General features: G+C 41.3%; 1 protein-coding gene across 3 annotated transcripts in view; it reads left to right on the top strand.

Annotated features, from left to right (window-relative positions):
* The window catches only part of DAB2 (DAB adaptor protein 2), a 42697-nt gene that overhangs the window by 13965 nt on the left and 8001 nt on the right, over window positions 1–20731 (top strand). The window contains exons 2-11 of one of the 3 annotated variants that reach the window (XM_038402982.2): window positions 6792–6979; window positions 10640–10779; window positions 11832–11930; window positions 12438–12569; window positions 15632–15715; window positions 16280–16306; window positions 16614–16658; window positions 16910–16972; window positions 18292–18927; window positions 20144–20300. In XM_038402982.2, the coding sequence (XP_038258910.1) occupies window positions 6886–6979; window positions 10640–10779; window positions 11832–11930; window positions 12438–12569; window positions 15632–15715; window positions 16280–16306; window positions 16614–16658; window positions 16910–16972; window positions 18292–18927; window positions 20144–20300 (1477 nt within the window). In that variant the 5' untranslated portion in view covers window positions 6792–6885. The remainder of the gene's footprint in view (window positions 1–6791; window positions 6980–10639; window positions 10780–11831; window positions 11931–12437; window positions 12570–15631; window positions 15716–16279; window positions 16307–16613; window positions 16659–16909; window positions 16973–18291; window positions 18928–20143; window positions 20301–20731) is intronic. The other 2 variants (XM_038402983.2, XM_043514344.1) reach the window with 2 other exon arrangements.

Below are 20731 nucleotides of genomic sequence, written 5' to 3'. Positions count from 1 at the left end.
GGGCTCCCCACAGCAGCCAGGGCTCCCTGAGAAGCTCTGGCCTAGGCAGGGCCTTGGAGGGGAAACCAGCATGATCCCACTTCTGAAAAGGTGGTCACTTAAAAGAAAAGGAGTACTTGTGGCACTTAGACTAATTTATTTGAACATAAGCTTTTGTGAGCTACAGCTCACTTCATTGGATGCATGAAAGCTTATACTCAAATTTTAGTCTCTAAGGTGCCACAAGTACTCCTTTTCCTTTTGCAAATACAGACTAACACAGCTGATACTCTACTTAAAATACCCCTTACTGCTGGAAGCATCCACTTGTTCATTGCATTAGCTCTAACATGGTTAGGTGAAGTAATCTAGGAGTACTCGTACAGCACAAGGTCTTCTCAGACCATTATCTAGAATTGTTTAGTGAAATTCTTTAAACTAAATATGGTGTTCTTTTGAGCTAGTCTTGAGGCTCATCTAAAGAGTAAAGAAGCCCAACTCACTGAAACATTAACTTTGCAATAGTATAACCTTTGCACATTCCTGAACATCTGGCTCAGCAGGAAAAATGACTGAGTCTCCCAGCTAGCTGAGTGAGAGTGCTTCCCATGACATGGTAAACGATTTCCAAACTGCATCAAATGTATTGCTTACACACAAATGAAGGACCACATTCTGGAGTAAAATGCTGGCAAACCATAGTTTTCAAACATCTGTTCCAGGTCTGGGATACAACAAGCCAACAGACTTAAACACATAGAGGCCTATTTCAAACCTGGCTCAAAGTGCAACCTGCAAACCTTGCTCATTCCAGAGTCATAATCTGGTCCTTCAGAGGAATCTTTGTACAGCACACTTCCTATGGCTTTGGACAAACAGTTTGGTTAGAAACTGGACAATCCCTCTGCAGGAGAGAACACCTCAGACTTCCACAGTGAAAATGGGTCCGATCTTTTCCATCTAAACCTTTAGGAATACTTTAAAGAAACTCCTTAGAACCTAAACTGGTGCATAAACTTCCAAAAAGGATGGGGAAATGCACACTTCTATCACTAGGGAGCACATACCTGCAAGGACAAGAAAAGGTCTGAGTGAGAAGGCAGCTTCAATCCTTGGGTAGAAAAGCTGTGTAAAAACAGCTTCAGAAAGTAATCAGTTGCCTTTAGTGGACCACTCTGGCATATCTTGGCTTCCCAAGGAGTGCAGTTGTCTTTGCTCATCAAAATAGTACTTTGGTTGCTGCCTCCCTGACTCCAACCTAATTATTTGAGAATAGTTAATATAAGCCCAATTTACATTAAGAACTAGTTAACTGACCTCTTAAAGCCCTTCAGTAGGGAATCCTAATAATCAGGTGTGTACCTAGTGGGCATCCACAGGGATCACTACTGGACTTAATGATCAATCTTTAGATAGATCTAGCAGTAAATATAAAAGTTGAAGAAAACAAAGGTGGTCAGAATGCCCTGGCATCTACAATCTAGATCACCTGTAACATGGCTTTACCACGCAATGCATTTGGTTGTATTAAAATGCAAAGTCCTACGTCAAGGAATGGTCCCCATACCTACTGGACAGGGACTTCCATAAGGATGGGGGAGAGACTAATAAAGGATTAGTAACTCATTGCTATACTGGGAGCTCATGTTGAAGGGAGGATAGCAGGACCTTGAATGTATGAACAGGTGAGCATTAACTAGGACTAGGGAGGGGATTCAGTACTGCAATACTTTCCCCCCCCCCCCCAAGGACTAGAAGAAAAGTACAAAAGAGCTCCAAATGAATGAGCCCTTGTTGGAGAGTTCTATATTAACTGTAGAGTTAAGATAAGGGGCTTATGCAGATGACCTATTACAATGGGCATGCACACTTCTTGCTAGCTTAGGAAAACCAGTGCAGTCAAACTGGAACTTGTAACCACTTTGTCATCTTGGCATTTATCTTGGGGAAAGGGACAAGTGTTCAAATGCAGCAGCGAAGTACTAGAACAAGTAGAATTTTGTTTCTAGACAGCTTCATCTGTGCTGATGGTGCCAAGAATGAAGTTAAAGGGAGATATGACTTTGACAAAATGATGAACTGAAAGACATTTATCAACCCAATGTACCAACAGTATTATACAGAGGTCTGGAAGTAGTTGCATTAAATGAAAAACATTAGAAGGCTGAATGAAATAAAGTGGAGTTCTTTGAAAGATGGCAGGTATAAAATAGAATTGAAGACCAATGAATTTAGAGTAAGGAGTGAAATCAGGATATAGGATTGTAATTTTTCCAGTTGTAGCCAATAGTGAGATTTTTGTAGAAGACACATGGATAAAATGGCAAAGAAAATGCAAGCACAATCAAAGTCAGGTTGACCTAGAGGCAGACCTGTGACTAGATGGTGGGACACCATAGTCAGGAAAATTATCATGCTGTGCTAATGGAGGAATGGTGAGACTACTTCTCCCTGGGCCTGCAAAGATTCTCTGGGCTCAAAGACTGTTTAAACTCCACTGCTTGTAATGGTGATGCCAATAGTCATAAAGAATTCACTTTAAGGCATCTACAAAGAGCTGAAACCTTTTCATTAGAAAAGAAACTTGAAGTTTCACATAGCTGTACATGTGAATCAAGACTTTCAGAAATCTTTCTGATGGACAAGTACTTATCATAAGCCTAGCTGATCTACTGACTAGGACTAAGATACAGCTACTAGTGCTCAAAGTTAGGGAGGTTATAACCCAGCTTTTTGCTCTAGCCTGTAAACTATAGGATCAACTTAATGCAACTGGTGAATCTGGGTTAGTCAAAATTAGTGATGGAAGAGATTGTGAAGCTAAAACTAGAATACTTATGCATAGCTTTCTTGGATCATAATATGCTTATTACATATACATACCATGTTACTCTTCCTTTTTTGATTTAAAGCAGATGCCTCTAGTGTAAATCTCTAAGTGGGATGAGATTAATACATATTGGTCACCAAGATTTAAGTGTTGTAATTGACCCTAGACTTCATCTGGAGTCAACTTTTTGGTATAGACTCTACTTGGGGTTCCCCCTGGATCAGACAGGCAAAGACCTTCAGGTTTTCACTTTCAACTGTGCCCCATGCTGCAGAGGACTTGTGGGTTTAAACTAGTGAATGGTTTTTTTCTATAACTTGAAGGAGTTAAATCATGAGTTGAGGATTTCAGTTACACAACCAGAGGCTGTCTATTATAGGAGTGGGTGGGTGAGGTTCTGTGGCCTCTGATGTGGAGGAGGTCAGGCTAGATCATGATGGGTCCCTTTTGGCCTTAGTCATAGTCAAACTGTTGCAATGATCTCACCTATATGGCCACAAGTATAAAGTGTTTTTATATAGGGGTGGGAAACTAAATTGAAAAGGCAACAGGACCATCCAATTAATCTAGCTAAGGAAAATATCTGGCAAACCAAAAGCCCAGCAGTGTTTGGTTCAAGATGTTCTCTCTTCCCCCCACCCCACCCCTAGGGTAACATCCAGCATAAATGTCCAAAACTCCTGAGCACTCCAAAATCTTGCTCACTACTGATTACAAATGCCATGCCTAGTCATGACTAAACACCTGGGTATTAATGCAAGATTTAGGACTCCTGGTCTTGTCTATGGCTTGATCACTTTGGAACATGTTCCAGGCAGCTTATTGGAAGCCAAGTGAACAACATTCTGGGTCCTCCCTTAACTGCAGTTGAACTTCCTACACAAATTTGTGTACTTCAACAGCTGATGACTAAGTGCAAGACTAATAAGCAGCAGAACTTCATGTTGCTTTTGGGGTATCAAAGCTCTGAACCAGAATTTCTTTTTGTACTGTAACAAACTAAATTTTCTAGACTCAAAACTGGATACTTTTGGAATTTTTTGCCAACAGCTACCATTTTCCCACAAGAAGTCATCTCGGAAGCAGGGGGAGCAGACTACATAAGACTTCTGCCTTGGTCAGCTTTGATAGCGGCTAATAGTGTCTGACTCTGCACTATCACTGACTCTACCTGTCTTCAGTGAAGGCAGATGAGATTTTTAGTTTTCAGCCTTACTTCCTTATCTCCAGTAACTGGTTTGAGTGATCCTATGCAAGAGATGCTTTATTACCCCTCTTCAGGGACTGACTTAATTAGGTGGAGGAGGATGGCCCAAACACTGACTAGAGCAAGGAAGGCAACAGCAGCTTTTCATGGAAATTCTCTTCCAATCTGGTCTATGGATAACTTTGCTCCAGTCTTTCAATAGCCTTGGTTTTAGTGCAATACTACAACCAACACTGCAGCTTCCACTTCTCTAGATAACTAAAGAAAATCTTCTACTTTCCTAGAAGATGTTGAAATATTACCCAGCAGAACAGCTGTATCTGAGGGCAGTAATAGGAAATCCTGAACATGTGTATTTCCCAAGAGTGCCAGTAAGTAGAGGAGACCCTTATTGGCTACAGGCAACCTACTCCAAAGAGCCACTTGAATGACTTTGCTTTAGGAATTTCACAATTAAGAATGAATTTTCTGCCATTTGACATTCAAGAAATAGAAACCAAAGAGCTACATATTCATCCCACCCCATCTGCACTGAAAGTCCAATGTCAACAGCTATCAAATTATTCAGAAGACTTTAACTTTTATTATGCTAGTCTTGATTCCCTTTCTGTGATAGGGAAGGCATTGGAGTTGGTGTAGCTCATCTTCAGTGCTATAGGGTAAACTAAATTAATGACTCATACAGAACCTTTTAAACTTTTTCATAAGAAACCTGATGCTAAGGCATATTGGCTTGTAATTGTAACACTTGTTGACTAATGTAATCCAGTGTGACAATGTAGCTTTCTAAATTGGCTCTAGATCCTTACTTTTAAGTCTCTGCTTTATTTTCCCCTGGAAGCCTATTTCTATTTCCTGACTGCTTCAGCTTCCTTCAGATGGCCGACTTTTTTCTTTTTCTTTAATTCTTTAAATACTGTCTCATTGTGGATGTCTTGCATATTTTGAAATCCAGTTTTGCCAGTTAAAGTACTAGTTGCATTTATCTGATGCTTTACCCTGATCTAGTATTTCCAGATTTAGCACAGGCAGTCAATTTTTTTGTCAAGATCCAAATTTCTTGGGCAAGGTATAGTCAAGGTCCAGACTCCAGAGAAAATTAAGATTTTTTTTGGGGGGGTGGGGGTCTGTTCAAAAGCCTCTGGTCCAGATTTGGCCTGCAGGACACAATTGACTATCCCTGAACTGGGATGCTAAAATACATTGTTGCTAAACAGTTACTTTCTATGCCTCTTTCAAACTAAATTAGGAAAACATTTAGAGCCTGATCAGGACTACAGAGTTTGAAGATCCTCTGTAACTACTTCATTGCTTCTTAATCAAATGAGACAGAACTGGGGGTGCTGCCTCAGTCCCTAGCTTGAAGTGGTTTCCATCATATACAGTGTTTACAGTTTTTTGGTTCAATGACTCTCAGCACCCCCACTATACAAATTGTTCCAACACCCTCAGACAGTTTGAAGGGGATGCTACTGTAAAACATTCTGGCTTTACTTGGATTGAGTTTTGAGAACCAGGGATCTTTAGGCTGTAAGACAACTAGAAGTAGGGAACAATTTCTGAATAATCGCTTTCTAATGGTGCACAAATGATTTGCCTAGGTAACTTGGATTACTGTCAAACATATGGGGTTTAGTAGGAAATACTACAATAGTCTTTCAGCTTGCTCATATTTGTAAAGCAGAACTACCCTTGAGAATAATTAAAACAAAACTTGTAGAACTTCCTACTGCACAGGACTCTCCTACTGAACTTTTGCTGGGTGGGTGGGCAAAAAGCCATTCAAGGACAAGGGATGCTTTGAGGTGATTTATGGGAAGGGCACATGCCCTCTACACTCTGGCCAAATGATGCCTCTGCCCATGACATAACATTCTTGTTGGCCCAACTAGCACAGGACCACAAATTATGGGCCTAATTGTATAATCCCCTTGAGAAAACAATACTTGTCTGGTATTTCTGCATTAGTGAACAGGCATCAGATGGCATGAGAGGCTCTGAAATGGAAGGAATGTGGAGCATTTCTGCACTGAATATTAGTCCCTACATGTCATACCTAAAGTCTTGACAGATCTGTCTAGTCTATTGCATTATTGGTTGTCCAGATAGGAATTCAAGTCCTCCAGAAGGACAAATCCATGCAGAAAAACAGGTATTAGAGCATTAATCTGGAGGAGGAGAGAAAGTGGGTAAGCTTAAATCTCAGCAAGGAGAGAATACCATCAACTTCAGGCAACAAATAACTTGTTGCCAAAACTTCAAGTGCTGTACTTATCCACCTATGTGGAATCTGAAGCACTTACCAGTAGCTGTCTTCTTCCCCTCACTATTGTGCAATTGCAAAATGCTCACTTATTTAGCAATAGTTAGTCCAAGTGAAATTGATCAAAATGGCAGTCTAGCTAGACTAGGAACCAACATCTACATAGCAGATGAAGCAAAAACAGCTCAGGAAGGCAATTGTATAAAATTGCCATCTTGACCTCCTTGGCACACCAAGTTAATAGTGGCTAGATCTTGATCCATGTCCTGTAACTAAGCACTTAGGCTACTAACATATAATGTGAATCTGTGTCCCTTAATGGGATACATTAAAATGTCTTTCCTGGAAGGTCTACAGCTCGAACAACTCCTCATATATCTAACTTCTTTACTGGCTTGTATATAGTGGGGCTATGGCATGTACACTTTTAATAGTCTTAATATGGTGACATTTTAAATAACTGAATGGAATATTGGCAGTTTAACTAAAGTTTAATCTCCTCCTTCCTGAAGGTGAAGTATTATGCCTACCTGTTGATCACTGTTTGGACATCCAACAACACAGCAAGTATAACATTCTGGAGTTGAGGCTGGCCTCCATTTCACAATGTCTAACGAAGTAGAAACAACTAGTATCAACAACCAGCCTGAGCAGCAGGCAACACCAAAAGCTCCTGCATCAAAGAAGGAAAAAAAGAAGGGTAAGCAATTCATCTTTCCAATACTAAGTTACCTCATATGCCACCTGTGACTTTCTTAGTGTCCCTCTATAGTTCTTCAAAATATTACTTGAGGGCATGCTTTCAAATAGCAACTGCTCTGAATGCATCTCCAGAAGCTTAGCATAACCCCTCAAGGGACTGGCAGTTTTTTGTTTTGGGGAGTAGGTAATAAATACTAGCCAAGATGTCTGAATCCTTAATGCAAGTGGTTCACTTCCATAGTGCTGAGCATCTAACCATTGCCACTGATGGCTTAATCTCCCAGAAGCGATTGACACTTGCCCATAACCCTTTCCTTCTGAAAAGACTGCTGCATCTAATACCAGACTTAAACCCCATTGCTTACAAAACTTCTGCCAAATCCCAGAAGCTTAAATCATGATCAGCTAGATAGCCTCAGTTCTAGGAAGCTGACTCCAGCAACAGATTTAAATCCTCTGCCCTTTCACCTGTAAGGGTTTTTAAATAGTGTGCTCCCAACTACAAAACAAACTCTGAATGACCAAAGTGGTGTGTAGATTTTTTTTTTATAGGAATTGAGACCAACATATCTGAAAAGTGATCCCTAGAATTGACTGGCTCAGAAGTTTATTGCTAACTCTTGCTAGTTCAGAATAGAATCTCTGTTCACATACTGGCCACATGCACCACCACCTCTGGGTAACAGTGGAGAGCATCTGTATTATGGGGGCAAGGAAAGGTCTTGCATTAAGTGAGCATACACCCAAGCCACAGCACCAATTTTGCCTTACTTAACTCCACTGGCAGTTCCTTTAGGGGTCTGTCAGTAATTTGAGTCAGTGCTGTAGACCAATCTGCTAAAACAGTCCATCGTCTGGCACCCTGTAGATGCAAGCTTACGCTTCCTCAGATTATAACATGGTTAGAGTTTTTGGCTTCTTACCACTCCCTTACATCAGCCTAGCATAGATCGAAGGGCCTCCTTCACTATTCTGTGTCATCCAGGTGCCAGTGAACCTCTTGACTGCTTGTACCACTTTTAATTACACCCTTTTAATGGTCCTCCAAAATATTGGTTTAAACAGCTTCCATGTTCTCATGGATAACTATCTTAATCAGGTAAGCATGAAAGCTAGAAAACTGGAAAAGCTGTTTGGTCTTGTCCCTATGCAAAGAGTTGGTTAGAGGATGAGTCATGTGACCTTCCTCTAGGTGAAGGAGCCAACACAAAGTAGTACAATGGAATAAAACTGCATTACTGGAGATGGCTGACTTGCAGAAGTAACATCAAGTCCAGAACATAGCTGAAGATAGAGCAGTATAGTTTCATTATGCTTGACAAATGTCCAGTCTATATTCCAGCATGCATGGGTAGGGTAGACTAGGAGATTGGGTTATATACACAGCAATAGCTTGACCAAATGATCACTACTGGATCCTATAGAAGGACCTGTCAGAACTCGTTTACTCTACTCAACTTTCATGGCAGTGCAAGAGATTCTAGCAAACCTTCAATACTGAACTGATACTCTCCCCTAACTTTCTAGAGTCCATAAAACCTAAAATAATTCTAAGGTGGTAGGGAGGAAGCAACTTGACTGACTGCAAGATCTTAAATATCAGTTACTCCTAAACCTGCAGCTGTCTTCAGAGGAATAGCTCACTGTTCCAGAACAGTGGTTTAAAAATCAAACTCTTAATTTAGAACTGGAAACATTCTCCAGTTCAGATTCTGGTAATCTGGATGATGCAGTCAAATTCATGTCTGCACATCATTCCACATACAGAGTGGCCAAACCTGTTTTTGGTGTGGTTTTTTTTTGTTGGTGCATAACAGTCTCCTCTGAATTTCAGAGGTGCTAATACCTGCTGTAGGTTACCTTAAGCAGCCAGAATCAAATATTAGCCTTTGTTTATAGTGTCCAAATACTTGACTTTCATAGTCTGAAGCACAACAAAGTTGCTGTATATGAACTCTAGCAGGACTGAAATCTGTTTCTGTATACCTTTATTAATCACTTGAAATATGATCTATAAATCTTGTACACAACACTTCTTGTCACTAATAGTTAATGTATGAACATCTTCACTGTAGAATAGAAGAGTAATCTAATTGATTGTAGACCAAGAGATTTTTATGCAGTGTCAGAGCTTGGTATCAAACAGGATTTCTGATACAGAACCAGTGATGCTGTATCCATTAGGGAGAGGGGAGGGCAGGGGGGAATTCCTGCCTTGTCACTGACTTAATAGATGCTAAGACCTAAGGCAGGGGTGAAAGGAATAATAAATTCCTACCAGTACGGGGACAGCTCTGGAAGGGATAGGGCTGGAGGTCAGCCTCCCCCAGCCAGCCCATCTGCACTTCCTGGCCCCCACCATCCAGGGCTCCAGTAGCAATTTAAAAGGGCCTGGGGCTCCAGCCACTGCTGCAGCAGCAGGAGCCCCAGGCCATTTTTAAATGGCCAGCCCCAGGGCAGCTGCTCTTTGGCCCCTCTCATTGGCAGCCTGGGGAGGCAATAACATTAGTGCTGCCACAGCACTTTAATGTCAGTGCCCCTTTTGCCTCCCCCATCAGCAGCCCTGCCAGTAGGGCCCATATCAGCAGGGCCACCAAGACATGGAAGCACTGCCACAACAGCACTTAGAGGGTCCTTTGCCACAGCAGCACTTTTAACATTGCTTGCCCCACACCTCCCCATCAGCAGCCCTGCCAGTACAGACCCTACCAGCAGGGCTCTCACCAGGGGAGGCAAAAGGGGCAGGGGTGTTAAAGCATGGGCTGCATACAGGCCCATACCCACCTGTACCAGATCACTTTCACCCCTGACCCAAGGTAATATGCCTATTTCAAGATCTAGAACAGGGTAGGCAACCTATGGCATGCATGCAAAAGGCAGCATGCAAGCATTTGTTTGGGTTGTTTTTTTTTTTTTAGTGGCACTCACTGCCTCAATCCTGGCCACCAGTCCCAGGGGCTCTGCTGCTGGCCTGGGATTCCATCCACCAGCCCTCTGCCAGCCAGGGTACCATCTGCCAGCTCCAGGTCCCAGTACTCAGGGCCCCACTGCTGGCCTGCAGTACCAGCTACCAGCCCCCTCAACCTGCTGCCAGACCCAGGTCCTGGCCACCAGTCCAGGGCCTCTGCTGCTGGCCTCTGCCCAGAGTTCTGCTGTGGCCCTCTGGCCCCAGCCTGGGGCAGTGAGGATTGCAGACAGGGCCAAGAGGGGGCACAGCTCAGCATGGATCATATAGATTTATTACTAGCACACAAAACCTTAAATTCAAGTGAATAAACTAAGACTCTGCATACCATTTCTGAAAGGTGGTCAACCCTGATCTAGAAAATCTGTAGTATAACCTTGTTTACCTTCAGAAGACTAAAACTGCAACTGATGGGCAGAAGCAACTTAGGTTAGAGTAAATTTAACTAGCCTTAAACAGATGTCTCATTGCTTCCCCACAATTCTAAATCGCCATCTAATAAACAATGGGACCCAACAGTAAAAGTATTGGACGCTCCCAGTTAACCAATATCTTAAAAGCAATATTTACATGAGCCATATGTTAGCAGCAGACTAGAATGGATTAGAAAATGAATGACAAAGCACTCTCCTCAGAGACTAGACACTTAAGCTCTGGACACCGTCATTTAAAAGCTTCTTATCTATCTTTCAGGATCAGAGAAAACAGATGAATTTCTTTTGGCCAGATTCAAAGGAGATGGTGTAAGATACAAAGCCAAGCTGATTGGCATTGATGATGTTCCAGAAGCAAGAGGGGACAAAATGAGCCAGGATTCAATGATGAAGCTGAAGGTAAAGGCCTGAATTTGACCTTTTAAGCAGACATGCATGCTAGTCAGTAGACAGGATAGAGTGGTCAAATGCACACCATGCCACAACTCCCACTGCATATCAAAAGTAACATCAAGCAATGACCACACTTCAGTGTGATACAGGTGCACAAATCCTAGCTGGAGGAAAGGTGCCACTCCAAGATTAGCAGAGCTAATGAAGGGAAGGAAGCAGCCCAAAACTACAATGAACTGTTTAATCTGAAAATTGCTCTGCAAATATTTTGTAATCCATATAGCTCTTAGCATCTTCCAGTTCAGATGCAGGTTGGTGAGCCAAAATCAAATTCAAAACTTGGGGAATTTAAACTCCCTGGAAGGGAGTGAAGGTAGCAGGGAGAATTTCCATAGCAGTTGTGAAGACTCCAAATTGGATTAGTAAAAACATGCATTTATTTTAGCTAAGGTAGTAGTGGATGCATGTTCTTCTAGAAATTCAAAAATGCTCAATAAAACCTTAAGTCTTATGATCTATAGCAACAAAGTCTGGAGAATAATGCAGGTGAAGCAGAGTGAACTAGTCAGCAACATTAAGCATGTTCAGAATTAATTGCCTCTGGTCATATCAACCTCTTCAGTACTAATAACTTGGTCACTCTTATTGGGCAGCATGGATAGGCAACTGATCTCAGTGTCCTGTTTCCTTTAAACCAGGAATGGACTTGGCCTAGTAAAGATATTGCCCCGATAGCACCTCTGTCAAAAGGAGCTACATAAATGAAGTCTGCTTTCAAGCTTAAACTAGTGCAGGTGGGGGAACAATCTTGAACCTAAAACTCCAGCATTGTCTACTAACATGGGTGCATAATAAAACTTCATCTCTGGTGTAGACAGGTAGCCAAATTCAGCTGAATTGCCACTTCACTGAGGTCTATAGGTTACACAGATCTAAACTGAGGCACAACTTTTATGCTTGGAGTATCTGGGAACAAATTTGACTCAAGCTGACTACAATGGTACTTGGCAAGTTTGAATTCCATATATCTCATACTAATAACACTCCCATTCATTTAGGGAATGGCAGTAGCTGCTCGCTCCCAGGGACAGCACAAACAGAAGATCTGGGTGAACATCTCCCTTTCTGGTATCAAGATAATTGATGAGAAAACTGGGGTAAGAATTCAAAACTGGCTATGTGCATGACCATTAAGACTGCAGCTGTGCTCACTGGAGAAGAGAAGAAACTAACTTAGCAACTGCTTCACCTAAAATTTAAAGACCAGGAAAGCTTTCTACCATGTAGAACACCTCTGTGAGGACTCTCTTCTATGGGGAAAGTAGGAGCTAATCTGTGGCTTTTTTTTTTCTTTCCCCCTCCTCTAGAGGGAGGGAGTTGGATCCTGTCTGACTTCTTTAGAATGGTGCCAGGCTATTAGTGCCTATCATGTTTCTAGGGATACAGAGCATGCCAAACTTTAATGCTTGCAAACCCCTTGGATATTGCCCTGTCCACTTTTTACAGATTTGATAATCTGAGCTCACTTAAGTCTTTATTGTACATAAGCACTTGAATAAAGTCACTGCCATCCCATAGTTTTCTCTGTGTACTCTAGTTCTGTTCATCAAACTTTGGCTTTGTCACTCTTCCAAAAGACTGGAACTAATTGCTTTCAATTCTAGGTCATAGAACATGAGCATCCAGTGAACAAAATCTCCTTTATTGCTCGGGATGTCACTGACAACCGAGCATTTGGATATGTTTGCGGAGGAGAAGGACAGCATCAGTTTTTTGCCATAAAAACAGCACAACAGGTATGAATTAAGGGATCTGTTGGGCATTAAGGTCATCCTGTGTGACCTGCAGGCCAACTTTTGGGCATATTACTTATGCTTTTCTACATCTCAATAAATCAATCCTATCCCAAACTGTTTTTTATGAAGCCTATAGACAACTCCAAACAGAGCTGAGTCAGCTTTTATAAACCAGTTTGAAGAAACAAGAAGCCTATTCAGCAGGCTGTCTCTCAAAATTAGAAATGGAGTATCAGTTGAGGAATAACATTCCATGTCTTGCTGACTTAAGAATTTCTCACTGCAGCATGACATGGTGTTTAACCCACCACTGAGATACAAGTTACTGAAGTGGCCTGAGCATGCTTTGGGCACTAAGAACACTGGGTTGTTTCTTGCATTTTAGCATACAAAGTTCTGCTGCAGGGCAAAGGAGCCCCTCTCCTCTCAATGGAGAGCAACTTAAACATGTGCGCACACATTTTGTATTCATGGCCAGGAGCTCTGGTCTGCACTCTTAAAAGTGGGGAATAAAGAATTGTTAAAAGACCAGCACAAATGGCAGTGTCTGAGCTCAAGTGCAGACTTGTGGATATGTTAATCCTGCAAGTTTGACTAGTTCTGACTTTGCTGTTCCTGTCTAACACAACTGCTACTAATGACAAGCCATATCTCCAGTTTCTCAGTTTCATGTCTGGTTCATGGGGCACTGATTAGAACTGCTTTTTCTCCTCCCACCCCACCCCTCCACTGCAAAAAAAAAAAAAAAAAAAAAAAAAACCCAGAATAAACAGGTGATAGGACCTGGTGTGATCTTTCCCAGACGCAGAGTATCCTTTTGAAAGACTTGTGCAATTGTCAAGAGTGATGGCTTGTCTGGGCTCTCCACCTACTGTCTCAGCATCCTTGGGGCAAGCTCATTTGCTAATGCCTGCTTAAATGTTGGCTTAATCACTGACTCTTGTGTTATAGGTGCAGCTGGTAACACTGGCTAATGTTTCCCAGCACTACCCATTATAAGGCCACTTTCAGTTCCTTATAGCTTTGCCAGATTTAACCACTTGGACTGAAATTGTACATCCTGGGTGTCTAAGGCTGAGTTTTGGAAAACTTCAGCCCATGCTGTTCCTCAGTTGCCAAGAACAAGGCAGGGAGGAGAGGAATGAATGGGAAGAAATCTATTTTGTCCTTAAATTCTGGTGACCTTTGGAGCAAGGACCCAAAATTTGGCAGGGAGAGGCCTTGTCGCTGTCTGAAAATCTGAGCAAAATTAGCCACATTTAACTAGGGGGGTTTTTTTTGACGAGCTTATCTGAGCTTGTGCAAGTACTCCCCCAAAGATTTCTGTGCAGACTGGTCATTCTCTAGGACTTTTCTGCAACTGTAGTTCTGAGCTACTATAGGCTGAGTCCAGGCTCTCATTCAGGTGTCTGTATCTCTGGGCTTTTCATCCCCTACCCACCCTTATGCCCCAGGCAGTGTGCAGGAAGCTTCCTAACCTACATATAGAAGGAACAAGAGTCAGACCTTCCCAGGGTCATGTGTGGCAGCAGCACAGATACCATACAATGTAATCAAGCCTCTATCACTTAGCACCTTTCTGCATATGCCTTAAGATTTCAGAGGCAACCCTAATTCTGGCATTTCTTAACTTTGAAGGTTTGACTTGGCATGTGAAGCTATGGCCACACTATAGTGGCACAACTGTGGCTCTGCTGCTGTAGTATAGATCTGCCCTAAACCAATGGGAAAAACAGCTTTCACAGAGGTAGATTATCTACATGGGAGGCAATACATTGGTCAGCCTAACCTCAACTGCAAGTTGGAAGCAAATTTGTCAGCCAAACTACATAGCACACATTTTTCATGACTCTGAGATTTAGCTAGGTCAATTTAACTTGTAGGTGAAGATCAGGCCTTAATGTTCTTCAAGGATTTTGTGATTCTTTGAAGAATATGGTTTAGCTTTAAATGCAACACTTTGTCTCCTGAACACCGTCTGCAGTCTTGAAGTGGAGGGCAATGGGGGGGGGAGGCTTGGAGGAACAAATGGCTTTAGAATCTACTTTCCTGCAACCCCTTTGAGGAGATTTTCTAGCTAAAATGAACAAAACATAGCAAGCCTGCTCCTTTAGTCTCTTACCCATGAATTGAGGGCAAATGGGCATCATCTGTTCCAGGTAGACATATGCAGCCAGCAAATTCTAAATGAATAAAATTGGAAAGCCCTCAAGAAGGGAGGAGCATGTAAAGGGAAAACGGCTCAAATCCTAAAACTGAGCATGGACCAGCCAGTTCTACTTTAGCCTCTGGTAGAAAACAGAGGACAGCAAAAATGGATCAGCTGGCAAAAGCTGGGTGCAGCAGTAAGTGTCTGAGAAAGGGGTACCTTTTTCCCACCTGCAGGCTTCACCCATGATTATCAGCATCTCTTAATAAAAAGCCTGCATTAGCACCATCTTTTTGCTGAAAACAAGGTGTACCTATTCCTAGCAATGTACCAAGGAAGGCACAGTTTGCAAGGGATACAGGTCATGCACCATTGCCCTTGGACTAAGCACAGAAATGCTGCTTCCTGTTTGTACACTAAAGGTGAAGTCCTCTTCGAGAACAGTAAGACAACATATAATGGTCTCTTGGCTTCCCTTACTATTGCAGGTTTCAGAGTAGCACCTGTTAGTCTGTATCAGCAAAAAGAGAGAAGACTTGTGGCACCTTAGAGACAAACAAATTTGAGCATAAGCTTTTGTGAGCTACAGCTCACTTCATTCAATGAAGTGAGCTGTAGCTCACAAAAGCTTATGCTCAAATTTGTTTGTCTCTAAGGTGCCACAAGTCCTCTTTGCTTACTATTGCATTTAATAAAAGGGTTTGACTAAAGGGGAGATGAATGCAAGTGAGACTTGGTTTCAGTGTATTCAAACACCTTTCAGTAAGCTTCATGATAAAGCAGTTAGCCTGGAAATTGATACCATTCCTATAGTGGACTACTAACTCAGCAAATACAGTTCATAAATAAGGGCAAACCACCAATTAGAAAACCTTCTCTGCAGAAACCTAAAGTATGAAACTTTCCCTTTCAGGCTGAACCTCTAGTAGTTGATCTTAAGGACCTCTTCCAAGTAATTTATAACATCAAGAAAAAGGAAGAAGAGGATAAGAAAAAGGCAAGTAATTTCTGTGTTAGTAGGAGATCCTTTAGGTAGGCAGACTCTAGCCTACCTTAGGTAGGCAAATAGTTATTTTGATAAGCAACTACCTTTGTGTTCAGCATTACCATATTTCAACTCCAGTATTGCCCAGTAGCTAAACTGACTGCAATATAACTTGTAGTAGCACTGAATCTCCACCCTCCTAGCTTTGTGCATAGGACTATTGCATACATGTCAAGATTAAATTTAAATAAACATACAAGTAGTTAGGATGCAGTGATCCAAGATTCTCGGGTTCTAAATAAAACTCTATTTGACTAGATTAGTAAATGTGCCAACTAGGTTGGAGAGGCTAGTACTTCAGTGTTAGTTTTATTTTAGATGTTTCATGTCAACATTTATAATTATCCTTAGCTTTTGGCAACATTTGCTTTACTACCAGAGCAGTCTAGCTGAGCATGTTCAAATTCCTCCTAACAGTTTCAAAAGCTATAGAGTTCTTTACAGAAAGGAATCTGACCTTCTGCCAATCAAGTAATGGCCAGATGCTAATGTATACTATCTATTTTTCAATCTTAGAATGAAGAAGCCAATAAGACAGTTGAGGTAAAACTTTACTCTTTCAATCTGAGTAATACATGCACTCTGAACAAGTGAGATTCTAACTCTGCCTTCTCCTTCATATACTGTCTACCTAGCAAGTAAAGTTGGAAGCAACAACTTCAGAACATGCAATTAGTACTATAGAGCAATACAAAGGGTCTTACCTCTTCACAGCACTAACAGCCTAGACCTAGTCCATCCTCTCCCTCTGTGGCAATTCATAAATCAGTCAACCTGAATGATCACTAGAATAAGATGTTTGTTTCAAACTTGTCTTAGCAGTAACGTTGTCTTTATTTTTCATTTCCAGAATGGTGGTGATGCATTGACTGATCAAGTTGACAAAATAAAACTGGTATGTTGACACAATGCTCACTTGAGTACTATATGTAGCTTCCTTACACTACATAGCAGATCTTAGCAGCTTCTAAGGGTGCACGTGTATGAAACTCTCACTATAGTAAACTACCTCCTTGAGTTAAAAGTGGAATATCTTACTTTGACTTAATGTTTGTATTCTGCTGGTCTTAAAAGCTTAATCAGTGTGGTGAAATCATTGCCTTACACAGAATATGAACCTCTTCCAAATATTTAACTCTTTTTAAGGGTGTTGACCAGATGGATTTGTTTGGTGATATGTCCACTCCTCCTGACCTGAACAGTCCTACGGTAAGTAAAGACCTTTCTTGCAGTATAATAGTTGCTTGCTAGTCTATTTTGTGACACAAATTACTCAAGGTGAGACTTCAGATAACCTCACAACTAGAAATAAAGACAACTGGTGCAAAAGTAGCTTTGCCACTAACTGGAAGGAGTAAAAACTCAAATTTCTTCATCTTACACTAGAGCTCATAGGAAACTTGTTCCTATTATAAAATCTCCATTGTGGCTCTAGTTCATTCCCTCTATCATTGCATAACCATCTTCATCCATGTCTGCCTCTGGTGATGTCAGCTACTGAAGTTCAGTAGCTATAAATGGCAGGCAGACTTACCATACCACACAATTTTCAACACTTTTATGATATTCACACTAAACTTGGCATTTTATAACTTATCTATGCAATGACTAAGTGCTACACTTAAGATGCTGGCAAAAGAATTGAACAAATCTCAGGTCCCTTGCCCAGAATAGGCTCTGTGGGCCTCTAGAATCTGTCAGATGCTGCTGCTCTACAGGAGAGGTGGGGCTCTTCAAACTTGCTGTACTACCCCCTCACCCACAATGACTTCATAATCCACAGGCGTCACTTATTACTGATGTGAAATTAAAGAACACTACCAAAATAAACCCTCTGCTAAGCTTACTCAAGCACAACCTACAGTGTTAATGGCATACTGCAATGCAAGTTACATTGCAAATACCCTATTGATTCAGAGAGTGGCTGGTGCCTCCCTTAAGGTGCCCTCCTAATCACTCATGCAAGCATAGTCTGTAACAGAAAAATGGCCCTGTGTAGGCAGACTGCTACTGAGCTGCATAAATACTACACTTGAGTTTCATATGATCTTCTGGAGGCAATACACTGCCTTATCAGAATCTTCATATTTTAAGTTTAAGAGTCACTATATAAAGCAAACTGTAAATGGCTATAACTTCCTGACCTATGGAGAGGAGATTTGCAGGGTTTGAGCCATGCATAGCTTGTACCTACAGGGCAGTGCTTCATCTGTCCTGAAAGTACTATGAAAGCAGCTATCCAGATGGGAGCCCTCTTATTCTAATAGCATCAGAAGGCTGTTGTAATGAAAGTGTAAAATCACAAGTGCAAAGTCAGAGGTGTGTGTATATCTGGCTCCTAAGCCTATCAAGCTTTTTGCTAATTGTAAAACAAAATTGAGATCACCAGATTTCCTGGTAATGAACATGAAGTGTTAGATACCAGTTCAGGTTTTTTATTTTCTGCACAGTAAAGATTGAACACATTACATGGCTTGCATCTTTTTCAGTCTTCAACTAACTTTACTTTTTTCTTTCCAAACTAATAGGAGAGTAAAGATATCCTGTTAGTGGATCTAAACTCTGAAATCGAGAACAATCAGACTTGTGTAAAAGAGAGTCCCTTCTTGAATGGCATCACTTCCTCTCTTCCACGACCAAAGTCACAGACCCCTTTCTTGCCTGAAAGTTCTCTCACTACCAGTCTCAGCTTCTTTCCCATTCCCAATCCAGATCCTTTCAGTGATGATCCTTTCACACAACCAGACCAATCTGCACAACCTTCATTTGATTCTTTAAAATCTCCACTTCAGAAGAAGGAAAGTCTGAGCTTCTTGGGTAACGGTGCAGTAAATGGTGATATTGACTACTTTGGTAAAGAGTTTGACCAGATTTCTAACAGAACTGGCAAACAGGAAATACAGACAAGCCAGTGGCCTTTTGAGAGTAAGGCAAAGCAGCTAGCAGCAAGGACCCAAAATGGGGTACCAGAAAGAGAACAGAATGGTTTTCTGACCAAATCCTCATCAAATCTATTTGTGGAAAGCCCTTCCAAAGGATTATCTCTGCAAAATGGAGTAAAGCTGGACTCTGACAGCAATGTCCAGCTCATGTCACATGACTCCATAACAATTAGCCCACCTCCACAAAGTACCAAGCCAGGAAGAGGAAGGAGGACTGTTCAGGTGAAAATCTTCAAATATTTAATGGTGACATGCATGCTATTAGATGGGCTGGGTGAAGGAAGCTTTCCTTTTTCTTACCAAAATATGGTAATACTGGCTAAACTATTCCTGCTACTCTACAACACCTTTTTTTTTCTTCAATTCTATTCCACCCACCATGTTCCCTCTACAATCCATGTTTTCTGATTTCATGTGTACATTCATAATGGTTATCACTAAATATGCACTTTTTTCTTTTCAATGCTGCCATACTTCACTAACTCTGGTAAGTATTTTTGATCTGAAATGTATGTAGTACTTGTAAATGTATTTAGTATTTAAATCAACTATCATAAAGGTGCCTGTTAGAATAATGTAGAATTCTGAAACTCAGCAGTAAATTCATTCACCCTCCAACAGACAATAGTCAAAAGAATACCTTTTCTTAAGTCCATACAGTACATATTTATTCTAGAAGACTTTAGAGAACACTACACTCTGCAGCAAGCTCAAGGCAATCTTTCATAGTGCCTTCTGATTGGTCTATACAAGTTCTCCTACCTATTTGTAGATGACTAAAACTGCCATAAGGTTACTTCTATTGTGAAGTTGTTTCACTAACTTTTTGGCTATATGATGTGAAAGCCTTTAGAACCCTGGAATCTCAAATAGTGCTACTCCAGCTATCAAATATGCTGCAACAGAATTAAGGGGTTATGTTATAGTTAAGCTACAATTTAACTTGCTGTTCACATACTGCAGTAAGTCAGTATGATTTATCTTGCCAGTGCTTGCCTCCAAGAACAATGTACCTGAAGCACACAACCAATGGACAATATTTAAATAGTGTTCAAGCCAGGATAGTCTTCTAGTCTTGGCATAAGTAAATGACTTCATTATATGCATGGCATTCTAAAACACACCCATTTAAATACCTCCACAGCTGGCTTAGACAGAGGAAGCATCTAGTCTAAGATTAGAACTCAAACTTTGCAGCCTACTAGTCCTTTAGTGTAAAACCTGGATCCCATGTCTCCTGGTTCCAGAACTAAAATAGTTTTTATCTGAGAGCTCTAGCTTGCTTAGTAGCAGATACACGACTTTGCCTGTCTTGGTAGTATCAGAACTTTTCTGAAAACAAGGCCCAGAAACTGGAGTTGGTATCCTTTTGGTAACTGTATCCCAGTAAAACTGTGGTTTTTTTTCTCCTCTTCTCCCCTCCCCACCTCGTTTCCAGACTGCAGCAAATGATTTGTTTGGCTCAGACCTCTTTGCGTCTACTGCTTCAGAGGCCCCAGGCCTGACTTCTCCTGCAGCACAACCTACATTGGTGCAAACCAACCCACTGGACCTCTTCCAAACCAGTCCTACCATAGGACCCCTGGCTGGTCTAGGTTAGTTCATTACTTTAAAGTGACAGAATCAACCTTATCAGCTACTTCAACTTATGGTCTCTTACTTTTAATAAGTCAGACTTAAATTTAAATGTTCTCTTGACAAGAGTGTGCTGGAGTTCCCTTTTTTCCTTCTGGCCTCTCATATGTAGCATTTTCTCTACTTTCTTCCTCAGCCTGATAGCATCTCATTAGGTCACATTTCATTGATGCTTAGACTCCATCCTCTGAGAGACTTAACTGAGTGCTTGCTCTTTTAGCTTGTGGTATGAACAGACTATATAGTAGGCAACCAGATTGGTTTTTATCATGCAATAAAGAGACTCTTCACATACACCACAAGATACCAGTAAATGTAAACATGGTACCAAATGTTAAAATAGTACAGGAAGAGAGCAGTCTGGAGATTGACACATTGAATCTCCAGTTCA

The sequence above is a fragment of the Dermochelys coriacea genome, chromosome 5, assembly GCF_009764565.3.
Source record: "Dermochelys coriacea isolate rDerCor1 chromosome 5, rDerCor1.pri.v4, whole genome shotgun sequence".
NCBI lineage: Eukaryota > Metazoa > Chordata > Testudines > Dermochelyidae > Dermochelys > Dermochelys coriacea.
This window is presented reverse-complemented; position numbering and strand designations above follow the sequence as displayed.